The sequence below is a fragment of the Oryza brachyantha genome, chromosome 6 (genome assembly GCF_000231095.2).
Source record: "Oryza brachyantha chromosome 6, ObraRS2, whole genome shotgun sequence".
NCBI classification, from domain to species: domain Eukaryota; kingdom Viridiplantae; phylum Streptophyta; class Magnoliopsida; order Poales; family Poaceae; genus Oryza; species Oryza brachyantha.
This window is the reverse complement of record NC_023168.2, coordinates 18798937-18816112: the sequence shown is the minus strand read 5'-3', so window position 1 is coordinate 18816112 and position 17176 is coordinate 18798937. Positions and strand designations below refer to the sequence as shown.

The following is a 17176-nucleotide window of genomic DNA, read 5'->3' as shown; positions in this document are numbered from 1 at the left end:
CTAGCTATAAGTATATTTTAAAGAGATAAAATAGGAGAGAGAAGAGAGATGGGCTACTAATTTGTAGCCAGCTAGCTGCACACGAGCTCCAAGACAAAATATGTGTATGACATGTGGTACCATATATTGATGTTTTGTAGACAACTATTACGTGAGTTGGCTATTAGATTGACTATAGATAAATTGGAGCTAGTAGTTGGCTATACTATTGAACTTGCTTTTATTCGCACGACTTATTAGAAATACTATATTCATTTCATATTGTAAGACTTTCTAGTATTGTTTAAATTCATCAATTAATAAATGTATATAATTTTTATATATGTCTAAATTTATTATCATCTATATGAATCTAGACAAGACTAGCAAATATTACATTATAAAACGGAAGGAGTAGTTTATAGGTAATTTTTTTATTTACATGTCAGTAGCAAAAACAAATGCTATGAAATAAACCACGATAAAAAACCCATAAAATCAACTTTAAAAATAAAGTTTTAAGTTTTAAATTTCAGCACATGAGCGTAAACAAAGCAACAGGAGCCAATTGACCGTATATCTCAAGTGCCAAGCTAGCAGGTGTGTGTAAGAGTAGTACGTACATACAGTACTGGAGGCAGGCAGCCGACAGGTTTTGCCTTTTTGAGATCGATTTGTTAAGCGAAACAAGAGGTGGCGTTTGAAGATTACTCATCAGATTATTGCCACTAATTACCTACTTGGAAAAAAATTAAATATTTTTAAAAATAAACTTCACAAAATAACTTAAAACAAGATATCTAAATAATGCCGCAAAAGAAATTGTTTGAGAAATCGCAACAATCCAATGAACAAACCAGCAAAGAACACAGACCGTAGGAATGGGCCGAGACACCCGAAAGGACACATTAGTGGGCCGGTAGATATACGGGCCGTGGGCTGTGGGCCGTGGGCTGTGGGCCGTGGGCTGTGGGCCGTTGTCTCATGGGCCGCTTGCCACAGCGAGCACCACCAACTTCCAGAACGAGAGCGCGTTCTCCTCCCTCGCTTTCCTCCCGCTCGCCCGCCGCCGCCTCCCCCGACCGCCGCGCGGCGGCCACATGCTGCCCCGCCTCGCGCTCGCGCCCGCGCCCGCGCGCCGCCTCCGCCCCGGAGCCCGCGTGCTCTGCACCGCGGCCCCCGCCGAGGCGGCGGCGGCGGCGCCGCTCTCCGCCGAGGAGCTCAAGCTCCTCCTCCGCCGCGACCACTACTCCGCCTCCACCCGCCGCTTCCACTCCTTCCTCCCGCTACTCTCCCACCCCTCCCTCCTCCTCTCCTCCGCGGCCATCCTTCGCCGCCGCTCGCACCCCTCGCTCCATTCCCCACCACCCGAGCCCCCTCTTCTCCCTTCCGCCGCCGCCGAAGTGATCGCCTCCCCATCCTCCCACCTCCGCCTCCTCCTCCCCTCCCGCGTCAAGGGCCGGCCGCTCCCCGTCCCCACCCTCCCTCTCCGCCTCGCTATGCTCTCCGCCGCATCCGCCCTCGACGCCGTCTTCGCCCCGCGTGCCGCCACCTTCGCCTACCGCGCCCGCCACACCGCCGTCCGCTACCTCAGGTCCATCCCCAACGCGTCCTGGTTCTTCCGCGTCGCAATCCTGCGCCAGCCCTTCGGCCCTCGCCATGTCCGACGCCTCCTTGACGGCATCTCCGGTAAGGTTGATGACCTCGGGTTCCTGGAATTCCTGCGCGAGCTGTTCGTTTCCGATGCCATAGCGTTCGAACTCGGCGGCTGCGAGCTAGGCCGCGGCCTCCCACAGGAGTCGGAGCTCACCGCCACGTTGCTGAACATATTCTTCGATCCTGTCGATAGAGAGGTGATGGCCATCCGTGAGGAGGTGCACAAGAATAATCCTAGAGTTAAAGATGAAAGCGTTCTTCATACGCCCGTGAGAGTGTATGCTGCACGGTATCTCGATGAGATATTGGTTGTGACATCTGGTTCGAAGATGCTCATGATCGAGGTGAGAGACAGAATCCTTGCAGTTTTGGAGCGGGATTTGGAAGTGAAGGTGGACAAGTTGGCGAGTTCAGTTCATAGTGCTGGGTCGGAGAAGATAGATTTCCTGGGTATGGAACTCCAAGCTGTGCCACCATCAGTCTTACTCCCACCCTTGTCAGAGAAGGCAAAGAGGGCAAAGAAGATGTATCTGAAACATAAGGCAGCAAAGGCACAGGAGCTGAAGAATGCACGGGAAACACGGAGGAAGAAGCTTGGACTGAAGATATTGAACCACTTATTCAAGAAGGTGAGGCGGGGACATGAATTCGAGTTTGACTTCCGGATTGAGAGTGAGGTGCAGCAGCTGTTCAAGGAGTGGGCAGATGAGGTTGTCATTGAATACTTCAAATCGCCAGAACATTGCAGATATTGGCATCGATTTCTCACTTCAGGTGATTTTTTGTCATTGACTAGGATGAGAGACCAGTTGCCACCTGCATTGGTGGATTCCTATGACAAATTTCAAGAGACACTTGACAGGTTCTTGATGCCCATGAGAGACCATGGCACATCTGACAAAGAGGAGAGGCTAGCAGAGGAGGAAGAGAGACAATATGAGAAAAGGACTGTCGAGGACTTGACCGAATTGAAGATGAGGATCAATGCGCCAATAGAGCTGGTAAGGAAGCACGTAAAGTTGGCTGGCTTTACAAATTCCATGGGACGACCACGGCCAATTAAGCTGCTTATCTGTTTGGATGATACAGATATCATCAATTGGTATGCAGGTGTTGGGAGGAGGTGGCTTGATTTTTTCTGCTGCTGTCGGAATTTCAAGATGGTCAAGACTGTTGTTAGTTACCACTTGAGGTTCTCCTGCTTCTTGACACTGGCTGAGAAGCATGAATGCACCAAGAGGCAAGCAATTAGCCATTACACAAAGGATTTGAAAGTGAAAAATGATGATGGAGTGTCAGAAGTGCACTTCCCAACAGAGCGGGAGATCAAGATGATGGGTGATAAGAATCTTTCCGATCCGAAGCCTGTGGATGGAGCCTTGACTATGATCTTGGTCAGATTAGCTGTTGATGACACCACCTATCCATGTCTGGCACATTTTTGTGCTGAAACAGATACTGTTATTTACCGAATACGTTTACTCCAGAATCGTCTAAATGTAGATCCTCTGAATGAGAAGAAATGGGCCCAAGGGCTAAGTTCCATTCATGAGAGTCTGAACAAGAAATGCCTCCCTCTGTGCTCCATGCATGCAAGCGATCTACTTCTTGGCAAGATTACTCTTCAAGATATTGACTGTACTCGATTTGTTGATGTGGAGTAAAACACATTTGCATAACACCTCTTGGAAACACGTGGTCATGCAATATTTTGTGTTTCCTCTGCATCTAGTGTTACTTGCATTTGGTGGAGTGAGCCACGGTTAGCTCCACATGACAGTTTGTGCATGTTTGTCTGTAATGTCGGAGAAGAAATGCTGGCTGTCTTTTCCAGAGGTACGTGTTTCTCATATTTTGGAAGCTTTGAAGGCTGCTAAGTGTCATAAAGTGGTTAGCTAAATACTCCTATTTCTGTTCAGGAATGGGGCTACATGTAATGTTAGCATTACGTTGCACTAGTATGCAGAATAGCTTCATATCATTGTTGCTCAGGTATTTCTTTCATTCAGCACCTCTGCACCGTGTCAGCCACCATTTTTTGATACATCATATATATACCCTGTAAAAGTGACAAAATCTAGTTAGCTTACCTTTTCCAATTTTATGCTTACATTATATTGGTCGTGTTACCTCTATTGATGTCATTAATACATTGATTGTCCTCATATCGTTGTAATTGATTACCAGTTATTATTTTGAAGGTCTGTGTACCGCTATGGCCACTACCTGTCATATCAGCATCAATAAGCACATATAGTACGTTCTACTTTGGAAAAACTGTTTTATTGACTGTGTTCGCAGGCACATACAGAACATGCTGTTGGTTAATCTTTAATCATGTTTAAATTATTGATGCAGGCAGTGTTTTCTTTTCTCTCTTGACTGATTATGATTGTGAAAGGTTATTTGTAGTATAGAAATTTTAGCCATTGTCATGTTACGAAATTGTGATAACACTAAACGGGAAAAATATATTAACAAATATGAACTGTTTCCAAACTAGAGCTACATAATGCATGTTCTTTGTTGACCTTGATATGCTGAGATGGTTCAAATTAGTGCATGTGATTGTCCTGCTACTTAACCAATCCTCCTCATGCAGTTGGTTGATTCTGATATTGATTGGGCAAGAAATCTCGTGATACCAACTGAACTGGTTGTTATGGTCAGGATGCATCATAATGATTGGTGCTGTCATCCATGGTCAAAGTGGTTCCTGCTTCTCCCTCACATGGCCATGTAGGGGTATTAGCATGCTAAATACGAAGCTATTCATGATTGTTGTCATGGTCTTCTTGACATGATGGTTTTCCAGACACTCCATGATCTCACAGTTGCTACCGAAGCTGCCGCAACATACCTCTAACAACCATATTCAGGTAGGTCACATCAAACCATTATGCAAACGTGCTGCGTCCTGCATGAGACGCTCCTAATGTACTGTTTCTGCTTTAGATGTTACTGTATCACCTATTATTAATAGGATACATGGGCCCTTATAGCAGAGGCAGACCTTGATGTTGCCTTAGAAATTGGATATATCACAATTCACAAGATTAAATCCATTGTTTTAAGAACAGGGTGATCATCTCTGCCAGCAACCATGATTTGATATGATTGCTCATCTATGCAGGCTGGCAGGCGGGCAGTGGCTTCCATGACATGGACGACATGGCAACAGGTCCATGCCGACGGTGTAACATTTGGTGGTGTCCGGAGCACAGCGGCTATCAACACCTCATATGCACAGGTTCTCGATCAAAGCCTCAAAGGTTGGCAGATTGTGACTGCACGGTCAACATTACATCATGCAATAGTAGATCACAGTGAGTTTAAACATCGCTAAAAATTAAGGCTATGCATAAAACTAATTTATTCTTTATTGGAAAATTCTTATGACTTACTCCGTTCCAAAATATAGCAAAAGGATATTGGACGTGACACATTCGACTATGAATCTAGACACGGTGATATATCATACTCAGTACTAGGTTATATTTTGAAAATGGACAAAGTAGTATATATATATTGGTGAAGTTTTGTGGGCAGTGCCTGCACACAGGTCCCAATATTCCTTCTGAAAGTGATGCAGCAAACAAAAACAAACACACAGACGCATCTTCGTAAGTTATCTTTATAATCATTGAGCTCTAAATCCACAGGCCTTGTTGTTTCAGAACATATCATCCCAACCATTGAATCTTATCTTCATCTAGTTGCCATGTTCTTGTCTGAGTTGTTATCTACCATTCCATTATTCCAATGTTTCTAACACTTTGCACCTTGCAATTCTTAACAGGAATTTTCTGAAAGGCTAAGCTTCCATCTCTGTATTTTTTTTTTCAGGGGGCGCGACGTTTCACGTCATCATTGGGAGGCGGTACCCGGCGAGTACAGCATCCGGATTTCGAACTGATTTGGTGGTGGGCGCACGTGAACTTCAGCGCATGCCCCACGCGCTACAACCTCATCCTCCCCCAACGACCAAGAAAACAAATCATGCCATATCGCAAGCCAACCATTAAAAAGTTGAGGTAAATGTAAATATCAGAATTCTTCTATCGTCTTAGAAGTTAAGCTTTTCTTTTGAGCGTGACAAATTGGTAGTATTCTTTTTTTTTATGAGAACACAGTATTCATTTTATTACTGTGTGTGAACTAAATTGACTATCGTTTATATCTTTTTCATAGAATTTGTGCATTCAAAAGTTGATTTTATAAGACATAGACATGTACTCCCTTTGTGCGAAAATATGAAATTTTTCAGAAATTTAAATCAAACATCAAAATATAAATATTTCTGATACTATTCACAGTATCACTTATTTCATCCATCACTTATCATTCAAAACTATTTTTATTTTATCCCATTCTATCGTTTCGGACCACCCATTGCTCGTTTTGGGATGGACGTGGTAGTAATTTAGTGAGTAATGCTGTTAAAAAATGCGTGCTCTTCAGCTTCCTGGAAATCGTGGAGACTGTACGGTAGCGTGGTCCGGTAGCCAAAATCACGTGGCCATTGGCTGTAATAATCGTAACAACCAAGGATTGCGAGAAAAAAAATCGAAATTAAAGTTAAGAGAGGGTGACAAAAACTAATGCCACACGCGCTTAGTATAAGTCGCGGGAGTAAGAACCGCTGCATGTCAGCGTGTGTGTGTTTGCCTCTTTGGCCTTGTGGGAGGGGGAGAGAGAGGGCGAGGCGTCGGCGGCGCGTGCCAGCCACGGCGAGGCTGGGCGGCTGCAAGCCCCGGCGGCCAGCCGAGCCGTGCGGCGGCGGCGAGGCGCGGCTGCCCGGGAGGAGGCGGGCGGCGCGGCAGCAGATCGGGACGCGCGTCATGGCGTGGTGGCGCGCAAGGGTCGTCGCGCCCGTGCGCCGCGCGTGGCTCGCCGTCGCCGCCGCCCGCGCGCGCGCCCGCAACGGCGGTAAGCCACCCGCCTGCGCTCGCTCTACTCATGCATCAGCAATCTCCCATGCATATTTCGGTTGTGTGCTGGTAGTCTCTGGTAGCACCGATTTCGATAGGCAGAGCCGACTGCAAGAACTGCAAGAATTGAGGATATAAAGTCGTAGGATCTTGCACAATGCAGTCGGAATTTTTCGCTTCTGTTCAGTTCTAGTGTGTTTAGACTCGAAATTTTGCGAATAAAGATGCGGTTTTGTTGCAGCATCAACAGATCTAAGCATCTAGCCAATGCTAATTTAGAAGCTTTAGGCTTCAGCTTAGAAGATACCTGGTCCTTGAAGTAAATTGGTAGAAGTAGAATCGGTGCTAGCCTTTGTTGGTTTCTTGAAACCAAAACGAAAAAGAGATCATACAAGAAACAAACGGATGGATTAGTGTACAGTACTGGTCCTTGAAGTCCAAGAATCATGGACGCACTCTTATCTCTTTCTTCCAACCTCACATTGCATTGGACCACCCAATCTGCAGTCCCTATGATCTTTATTCTGACGGATTTCCTGCTTAATTTTAGTAGAGAACATCAACTTTTTTTCTCATTACTTACAAATGAGATCAACCATCATTGATGCAGAGTGTGGGATCGTCAGCCTCCACCAGGACGTGCAGACCTGCGGGTACGAGGACGTGCAGGTGATGTGGAACATGCTCAGCTCGGAGAAGGAGGCGGCGCCACCGCCGTCGCCGCCGCGGAAGCGTGCGTTCTGGCGGCTGCCGGTGTGGCCGGTCTGGTCGGCGCGCGGCCGATGCCTGCGGCGGCAGCGTGAAGAGAATCCTACCGCGGCTTGCAATTTCGCGATGTAAACGGATAAGGCATTTTGAGATGTTGCAAAGCAATTGTGCCATTTTGTTCAAATGGCTCATCATGGCCCGATCTATGTGTACAAAGACTCTGTATATAGCTCAGGGCAATGTGGTGTTGCTTTCTTTCTCTGTTCTTTGGTGCTCCTGAATCGATTTGGATAGTTGCAGTCCTCATCTGGTATCCCCCAAGAGTATATTTCATGTCAAAGTCCAACGGAAGTTTGTACATATGGTTTCACCACCGTCATAGAAATGCACAAACTTGGGTAACTGAAACTCTGAATTTTAGGATGAGTTCGGCCACCTTCGGCAGGAGGTGAAGGTGGGTTAGTTGTTCATCGTGAAAAATATAATAATAAATTACTATATAATTAATTAATTATTAAAAATATAAAATAGATTAATATGATTTTTTAAATTATTTTTCTATAGAAATTTTTTATAAAAAATATATCGTTTAACAGTTTGAAAAAATACGTAGAGAAAATGAGAGAATCTGGCTAATAAACAGGGTCAGCCGAACGCGGCCTTCATGGCACAATCGGTTAGGACACGAGCAAAGTAGACAGACTTCGATAGGGTCATTGTGAGTTGTGACTACTTCTTCTTCTCTTGCAACATGTTCGCCTGCCGACGCAGATTGCGCGAAATGTCTTTAGTGCCCTCCAGGAATCCAATAAGCTCTCTACGTGTGTTAAATGGAAAGCCTGCTCATGGCCTTGTCCAGCCCATATGTATTTACTATGCTGTGGCCCAGTAGCCTACTGTATTAAAAGCCCAAGGATGTCTTACGGCCCTGCACGGCAGCAGCGGCCCAGACTGCCCGTGCTCCCGCTAGCTGTGTTTTCTGGCCAAGAAAGTGTCCTTGCAAAAGTATTGCTCTTATTTTAGAGTTTCAGAGTTTCTTTTCTTTTTCAAGATCTACATATATTCATTTTTTTCCTTTCATGTTCCAGTCTATTTTTAGGTTTTCAGTATAGACATAGCATTACTATATTTTTTCTTCTACTTTCTCTATTTTTTTATTCGACATGGTTGACTATTGGTGATTCATGTTTTACCATTCATCTTATTAAAAAAATATATAATTATTAATTATTTTGTTATGATTTGTTTTATCATCAAAGAACTTTAATCATGATTTATAAGTTTTCATATTTGCATAAAAAATTTGAAAAAGACGAATTATCAAACAAAGATTTAAAAAATTATCGGTATATTTTCTTATCCTCATCTCCTACTAACAATGCCATCTAGTAAACCGATAAGAGACAAAAGTGTCCACACCGGCCCACCCCCCAGATGGCGAATGCACGGCAACAACGCACCAATCAACATCACCTCAGCACCCAGAAAAAAGCTGAAACAGAGGCATGCAGAATAAAACATTTCGAAATTTTCCAACTGAAAAAGGTCTGAAATTTAACAGCGGCAGCAGCACAGTACAGTACCCCGTGATGGATGGATTAATGAATGAATATACTACTCCTACATGCACCAGTCGAGGGGGGGGGGGGGGGGGGGGGAACCAGGCGCTGCAAGCAACGGAGAGCGAGAGCGATCAATCTCGATTTCGCGGCCGGCGCGCCGGTGAAATCGGCCGAGTCGGTCCAAACGCCTGCAGTGCTTGCAGCTACTGCCGAGGGGGCCCCCGCGGCGCAGAGTCCGTTTCGTGCATGACGTCGTCGCTCGCTGGCTCATCTCATCTCCTGCTGTGCTAGCTGCCGCTGTACTCACCAGTGGCGGCCATGGAACATGCTGGCCAAGCCCAACAAATTTACTGTCTCCGTCTCATAATAATTTTATTTTCTTTTCATGTTCAATATTTAAATATTTGTCTTATTTAAAAATGTATATAAACTTTTAAAAATAGTTACGCATAAAGTACTATTCACATATTCACATTTTATCATTTAGTAAAAATAAAAATAGCAATCACAAAAAAATTTCAAATAAGACGAAAAGTTGTATCAAAAAACTTTAAAAAAGATAACTATTTTGACCCTTCTCGAAAACTTTTTCGACACGTAAAAAACTTGAACTATCTAAACACGTTGATGTTAACCCCTGCCATCACTAGTGCACGACTAGCGAGAAGGACCGGCAGACAGAGGTGCGAAGGACTGAGCCGAGTCATTTTATCTCATCTTTTCGCTTATACTTTTGAAATTTAAATTTAAATTATAAATTTAAAGTTAGTTTCGATTGTTTTTTCATAAATTTATTTTTTAACCTTGACTTTTACATTGCTAATAATAAGAATTTATAATTTTTATTTATAAACTATTTTTTATTTATAAATATATTGTTCGATATTTTTTACTAAACTCTCAACCAATCACCCCATTGATACTGAGATTCTACTAGTTCATTCATGTAACAAATGTCTATTTTGAAAATAGTTTTATCTTTGAAAGGTCACCTACCAAAATTTCGGATGGCCAGCCTACGGCTGCTCGATCTAGCTGTAAGCTGTAAGCTGTAGCTGTAGCTGCAGCAGCCATGGCCATATGGCTTGAGCAAGCAAAGGGGATCGATGCTGATACAGAGTATATTTTCTGTGGCCGTTTCTGGGGGCCGGCCGGCCGGAGTGGGGGAGAATGGAGATATCGATGCTGATGCTCACGGCGGCCGGTGGCCGTACGAGCGAGCGATCCCCAAATCCAGGAGGATCCCGGGAGCTTTCACTGCTCCTATGAATTAATGAATACCAAGATATGATTGAGATTGATCATCCCCCACACACAATCATTAATCATACCCTCTCTCTCTCTAATCTCTCTCCTGTTTATCGTTGCATTGGGGGTATAGTCCCTGCATGTACTGTCACCAGTATCTGCACACACACATGCGTAAGTAGGTACGCTGATTTATTGCATTGTCCATCCTGGTGCCGTCGTTCGGGGTTAATTAATTATTAATTGTTTAAAAATATAAATAGATTAATATAATCTTTTAAAACAACTTTCATATATAAAGTTTTTTGGTAAAAAATACACCATTTAGTAGTTCGAAAACGTGCGCGCGGAAAACGAGCCGAACCTGGCAGCACGATGCCATGCATGTCCTTGTTTGCTCTCTCTCTAGATCTCTTGATCTTGGAGTTAATACTGCAATTAACAGCGCAAATTCTAGGGTGAGTCTGTCTAGCCCTGTTGTTGTAGAGAATGGAGATTTTAATTTGGCGCGCCCTAATTTGATTGAACACATGATCCTCCTTTTTCGCGCAAATTTTACATGATTTAGTTACCTACGGATCAGTAGTGCCCAATTCTACCGGATCCAAGGAGGCAAGGATGGATCTTCGTGGAGGGGGAAAACATGGTCAAGACCCTTTCTATGTTATAAAAATAGTTGCCTCATTTTTTTCACTTTTGTTTATATTTATAGGGTATTTTTTTCTTTTTAACCTTAAATTTGTAGTAGATTTTAGGGTTTTTTCATCGTAGTTTATTTTTCAGTCTTAACTTTTAGATCGCTAAGAACACGTATATAAATTTTTTATTCACATGTTATTTTTATTTACAAATATGTCGTTTCGTTTTTTCTATAAATAAGCCAAATCACCCACTATGCTCTGAGGGCTTCCGAGAGAAGAATAGCATGATCATCTTTATGGACACCACTTAACAATAATTCACTGGAAGAACACTGAAATACAATCGGGAAATAAGGGATAAAAATTACGCCAGTTAGAGCAAGTTCAATAGTATAGCTAACTACTGGCTCGAATTCATTTATAACCATACAATAGTTACCTACAAAACATTAATACATCGTCCCACATGTTATACACATATTTTGTCTTGGAGTCCGTGTGCAGCTGACTTATAGCCTGCTATTGTACCTACTCTTAGAAGGAGACACTATTTCCTAGGAGCAAATAACTTTGTGTTTTCTTCCTCTCTCCAACCTCTCCACATGGTTCCTGAACCACTGAATGGTGTGATTTTTTTTTTGCAAAAACTACTTATATATAAAATTTGTTATAAAATTAAATTAATTCATTTTTTTTACTTTTTGGCAATACTTAATTAATCTTGCACTAATCGACCGATCTGTTTTCCATGCGCGGCATTCAGAAACGAATGCACCCAAATGAATGCTGACCAAATTTCAGTGGCAAATAAAAAAAACTACTGCCATATATATCGTAGTTAAAATAATAATGAATTGTTCATCTTCTCCATCAATTTAAGCACCTTTTGGGAACGTGATATTCTGAAAAAAAGAATAGGGAAACAAAGGATTATAGTGTCTCGCCACCTCGAATCCTATGGAATGAAAAACACAGCATGCAAAACTACACCAAAAGCATTTGAATAAAGCATAAGAAAAATAGAAAATCTAAAAAATATCATTGACAAATGTCTTATTCTAAGAAATGTCATCGATGATTTCTACGAAACATCATCATACAAATGACTTTGTCTGAGAAATGTCATCGTCGTTAGGGTTCCGTCCTTTTTACCGTTAATTAAATGCACTATTCATACTATAGTACTTAACGGAGAAATGCTGACAGAACCCTAAAGGTGATGTTATTTTTTTAGATAAATTCATTTATACGATGACATTTTATAGAACTTGTACTCGTCGATGACATTTCTTAGAATTAAATATTTGTCAATGACATTTGTTAGATTTTCTCCAAGAAAAAACACAAGATCCGATAGAGATCAGAGGTGACACAAAGGAAAACTTTTCGGGGCTACTTTGAAATACAAGAGATCTAAAGAATTGTCCCTAAGAGGTTGGAGCTAGTGCATGCCAGGAATCCTCTAAAATTCTCATGAAATATGTCATTTCATAGAAATTTTCAAGAAATTCTAGAGATCCATTCGTTTGTTCCAAAGGACCTATAGGAAGTTTTGCTACAGAGATTTGCTTTGATCCAACAAAAAGCAACTTGAGGTGTCGGTACCTCGAGATACCAAATCGTTTTTCATCATGGTTAGATCTAACGACCAGAAATAGTATCAGAGGAACCGATACCTCGAGGTACTTTTTATTGGACTGAAGTAAATCTCTTTGCTACAGGATTCATATCATTTGAAATTCCTCTATTTTTTTCCATTTTCCCAAAGAAGCCCTTAACCTTTTAACAACATACTCAACCCGACATTAGAGCGTATAGTAGAGGTTTTGAATTATATTACCAATCTTTTTTCCCATCAATCACATTTTAGGCCTGAGATCATAAATATAAGTAAATTTTCATGTCTTCTCTTTATCAACTTTTAGACAAACTGATTGGTACATTCAATCAAATGAACAGTGCCAAACAATACTCCACAACTGGGGTCCCCTAAAATAAATAGAAATCTCTCCTCCCTCATGTTCAAAACTCCAAGGACGTTATGTACAGTAGAGCTATAGCACCCTAGCTAATTAAGAAAAATTGTACGATGACCTAGCATTTACTACACTTGGATCATTAAATCACAATTATCGGGTGGGCCCCACCGGAAAAAAATACTGCTGCCACGCTACTAATGTAGGAACCGGTTGCAGAATTAATTAATGAACACTTCAACGTGCATGCATGCATGCCGGGGTACGTACGTAGCTGTGTTCAAAGCCCAGCTTCGTGTGAATTTAAGGTTCATATATATAAAGCACAACATCTGTGGGGGCTCCATTTTATTAATTTCTCTTAATTTTTTTTCACATGCAGTAAGTGTGAATCACTCGCATGCACGGTAAGTAAAAAAAAAAAAGAACAAGGAGAAGGCACTTCTATCTACTATTTGACACGCAATGCATGGTGAGAAAAAAAAATAGAGGCAATGGAAGATTCGAAAAGATTCTGCTGTAGAAGTAATGAGATGTTGGGACCTGAAACAGTGAACTCTGATCTCTCTGTTAATTGCATACAACCATGTGGGAGCTTGCAATGATATGTAGAAACAACAAACAGGTACATATATCTAGCCTCTTGCAAGTTGCAAATAATATTGAGATTAATAACTAAGTTGAAATGAACAAGAACACACACACACTCACTCACACATTATTCCCAGGTGAAAAAAAAGAGGAAAGGTGCTTAGAAAGAAGGCATCCATTGCATGCTAGCTGCAGCTTGCAGTGCAACAGGTAGAAAGAAAAGTTGATGACAAATTGGAGATGCCTGCATTGCATGCTATAGCCCAGCCTGATCGAATCCCTGCTGCTGCATGCATGGAATCCTTGCTGCTTTTTTTTTACCTTCTTTTTTTTTTTTGCTCCTTTTTTCCACTTGGTTCATGGCTGATGCAAACGTACTGGAGGTTATACCCTTTTTTGACTGATCTCTCCCTTTTTCTTTTACCTACACAATGGTGAAAGGACACGAACACATGGTAGCTAAAAGCTAGCTAGCTAGCGGCGCTGATCTACATGAAGTCGACCTCGAAAAGATGCATGTTGTTGTTGCCGCCATTGTTGTGGCTGTTGTCGTTGTTCTGGTCCGACACCTCCCCGTTGGTCGCCGTCGACGGCAGCGCGCTGGAGCAGACCGAGGAGCACGACAAGATGTTGCTACCTCCGCCGCCGCCGTTTTGGTGGTTGTTGTTGTTGTTGCCGGCGATGTGGACGAGGGAGCTCACCTGGATGTGCTCCTGCTGCTGGTGATGGTGGTGGTGGTGGTGGTGGTGGTGCTGGGCGTGGAGCACGGCGCCGAGCTGCTGCACCTCCCTGTCGTGCGGCGGCGGCGCGGCGCCGAGCGTCAGCGCCGTCGGCCTCGCCGCCTGCTTGCCGGCCTGCTGCTCGGCGAGGCAGCTGATCACGCTCGTGTTCGACGAGATGGGAGACTTGGCCGCGCTCATGGCCACCACGTCTGCGTTGAACACAAACCATCAGCTCGATCGATCGATCAGTTCACTTCGCTGTCAGTCAGGCGAAACAGAGAATAATCTAGCGTGCGTCGCCATCAGCTAGCAGCCAGCCACTTACTCTTGCTGTCGCCGGTGTAGGACGACGTGGTGGCGCCGCTCGGCTTCTTGCCGGCAGCCACCGGCGACGCCGCCGCGTCCTTGCCCGACGCCGCGGCGGCCGTCGTCGCCGGCTTCCTCCGGCGACGGTTGTGCTCCGCCAGCCGCTTCCGGCAGCTCCTCTTGGCCTCGTCGAACTCGGTGAGCACGTGAAACCTAATTAACCAAACACATATAAACACGTACACAATCTCAAACACTATACACGTAGTAATGTACACGACACGATCGTATATAAATACGTAGACGTATAGGGTAGGACGCAGTACAGTACAGGCGCTGCTGCGTTGGTCAATGCGAGGGAAAGGATGGCAACAGCAGGAGCAGCAGCAGAGAAAAAGAGAGAAAAAAGAAAGGCATATCATGCAGGCGACGCAGAGAGATACGCGCAGATGGATCGTATCGTGGCAGCAGCAGAGCGGCAGGGAAAGCAAGAAAAAGCACTCAGCTTTTCGTTCGATTCCCGCGCGATTTTGCTCTTGTCTCCATCGATCCCGAGATGGAGGAGACCGGTCAGGTCAGGGATCGATGGAGAAAGAGAAAAGAAAAGCACGAGCGAATCCTTCCTTGGTCGTCGTCGCCGACGCCGACACGCTGTAGCACGGTCATGGCGGAGAAGTACGTAGTGGTTTATTACCTGCTGCATTGCTGGCAGAAGCGCTGCTGCTTGCCGCCGGCGGCGACGACGGAGGCCTTGGCGTGGTACTCGCAGACCTTGTGGCGGCGGTGGTAGTGCTTGGCGCCGGAGAGGTCGGCCTTGCAGCCCTCGGCCTGGCAGCGCGGGGGCTGGTGGTGGGCGCCGCCGAAGCCGAGCCCGAACACGCCGCCGAGGCGGGACCGCATGAGGAGGCGGTCGACGGCGAGCATGTCCCCGGGGGAGAAGTATGTCCGGCGGCCGAGGTTGAGCCCGATCCTCCCCGCGGCGGCGGAGCCGTCCTGAGCACCGACGCCGCCTCCCTCGCGCTTGACGATGCCGAGCGCCGGGTACACGTCGCCAGGCATCGGCACGGGCATCTGCAGCGGCATCGGCATGGGCGGCGGCGGCATCGGCATGCTCGGCGGCAGCGCCAGCAGCTGCGGCTCCTGGAACTGCATCGCCGCCGCGAAGTCCAAACTATCATACATGTGGTGATGGTGATGCTGCTGCATCCCCGCACGCTGCGCCGCCGCCGCCACCGCCGCGGCGCCATGCTCGAACCCGACGTACGGGCCACCGGGCTGCATGGCCCCGAACGGGAACGCCTCCTCCCCGCTCGCGTTCATCCTGCCGCTCATCATGCGTACGTCCGCCACCGTCGTCGTTGTGGCCACGTACCCAGCTGCTGCAGCCTGCAGCTCGCTTACCCTCGTATATACGTCGCGCGAGCTAGGAGGAGAGCTCGAGCTTGGTCGTGGCGTGTGTAGGGGAGGAGGAGGAGGTGGAAGGAGGCAATGGTGGTTAAAAAGGCGGAGGAGAGAGAGAGAGAGATAGAGATAGAGAGAGAACGCCATTAAAATCTTGGCGTGTCGCTTGTCCTGTAGTGGCATGTGTCTGCCTCGCCGGACGTCGCCTCGTCACGGCGCCATTGCTGTTTCGGTGCAACAAGTCGCCATGGTTTGTTTTGGAGAGAGAAGACACTACACCACCCCCCACCACCACCACACCACAGTACCATACATGTATGACAGACACATCGATCCATCCATCTCTCTGCAGAGAGATTGATCAGATTTTCAGAGAGAAAGAATTCTCCTTTCTTGTTTCCAACTGTTTCTTTCTTTCTTTTTTTTGTGTATGTGTGTGAGACAGAGATTTGGGGAAGAAACAGTGGAAATGATCAGATGAGATTTGTGGCAAACCGGCATTTGGCAATTTGGCATGTATGAGAGTTTTGGCATTTTGCAAATCATCTTGGGCGCGCACAGTCTGATCATGAGGACGTTGACAGTGATGTAGACACATGGATGGACACCGTCTCGGTGTTTGCTGTGCAGAAGAACGCGTGCAGGCAGGCCGGGCCGGCAGCTGTGTGTTCCCGGCCATGGACATCCAGTGATTCCAGTCACCCATTTCTTGCTGTCCGGAGCCTGGGCACTCTTCCCTATGTTGGTTCAGTACGCTGCCCACAATGTCCTATCCTTTTGTTTTGCCTCTGTTACTGTTAAGAGTGTTAGCAAATTAATAAGGACATTAGCAATACAAGCTCGCCATTCATTCGAATGGACTTGAAGAAGAGAAGATGCCCCTACGGTTTAGAAGATGCCACAGTGTCCTCTCTCGCATATCACAATGCTGGCTTTAGAGGTGATTTTGTTTCTTTTTCTCATTTCAGCCCTCACTACTTTATATTTTAGTCCCCATATTTTTTAAGTTTATATACAAGTCTGTAATTTTACACCAAAACGCCCTTAAACCAGAGAGTAGTATAAAACCTGCACTCCACTGGTGCCTCGATCATTCGATTACTTTTGCTAGCGTCTCTCCCCTCATCCCTCCACCTTCTCCGAGACTTTGATAAGATCTTTGACTGAGCTGGCCAACGAGCTCCTAGCTTGATCCCTACCCCTTCTCTAGCAAGATCTAGGAGGTATAAGCCGGCACAAAACGAGGCAACGATGCTACCGTATATCAAGGAAGGCAAAGGAGCCCTTCCTAGTTGCCACCCGTAACTGTCATTCTCCTCCTCACTTTGAGCAATAACAGTTGTAACTGATCTGCTTAGATTGATGGTTGGCACTACCATATGGTGGAGCGATAGAAAGAGGTAGGGAAGAGGCACCGAGCAATGGTGCAATGTGGTACTAACCCTCCTTCCACAT

General features: G+C 45.1%; 2 protein-coding genes across 2 annotated transcripts; one reads left to right on the top strand and one right to left on the bottom strand.

Annotated features, from left to right (window-relative positions):
- The first annotated feature begins 1079 nt into the window (after positions 1 to 1079).
- Positions 1080 to 7665, top strand: LOC102722133 (nuclear intron maturase 3, mitochondrial). The gene is made up of 6 exons (XM_006657149.3): positions 1080 to 3471; positions 3555 to 3627; positions 4238 to 4514; positions 4769 to 4907; positions 5482 to 5669; positions 7177 to 7665. Exon 1 carries the CDS (start codon positions 1080 to 1082, stop codon positions 3297 to 3299), a length of 2220 nt encoding a protein of 739 aa, XP_006657212.3. The 3' UTR covers positions 3300 to 3471; positions 3555 to 3627; positions 4238 to 4514; positions 4769 to 4907; positions 5482 to 5669; positions 7177 to 7665.
- Positions 7666 to 13249: 5584 nt separating this feature from the next.
- LOC102719873 (squamosa promoter-binding-like protein 10) lies at positions 13250 to 15735 on the bottom strand. The gene is made up of 3 exons (XM_006656257.3): positions 15015 to 15735; positions 14340 to 14533; positions 13250 to 14223 (listed from the first exon to the last, which is right to left on the bottom strand). Exons 1-3 carry the CDS (start codon positions 15653 to 15655, stop codon positions 13781 to 13783), a joined length of 1278 nt encoding a protein of 425 aa, XP_006656320.3. The 5' UTR covers positions 15656 to 15735; the 3' UTR covers positions 13250 to 13780.
- Positions 15736 to 17176: the final 1441 nt, after the last annotated feature.

Coding starts and splice junctions, on each gene's coding strand:
- LOC102719873 (XM_006656257.3), bottom strand. CDS start 15,655: ATGATGAGCGGCAGGATGAACGCGAGCGGGGAGGAGGCGTTCCCGTTC. Junction 14,534..15,014: donor TTCTGCCAGCAATGCAGCAG/GTAATAAACCAC, acceptor TTGGTTAATTAG/GTTTCACGTGCTCACCGAGT. Junction 14,224..14,339: donor CTACACCGGCGACAGCAAGA/GTAAGTGGCTGG, acceptor TGTTCAACGCAG/ACGTGGTGGCCATGAGCGCG.
- LOC102722133 (XM_006657149.3), top strand. CDS start 1,080: ATGCTGCCCCGCCTCGCGCTCGCGCCCGCGCCCGCGCGCCGCCTCCGC.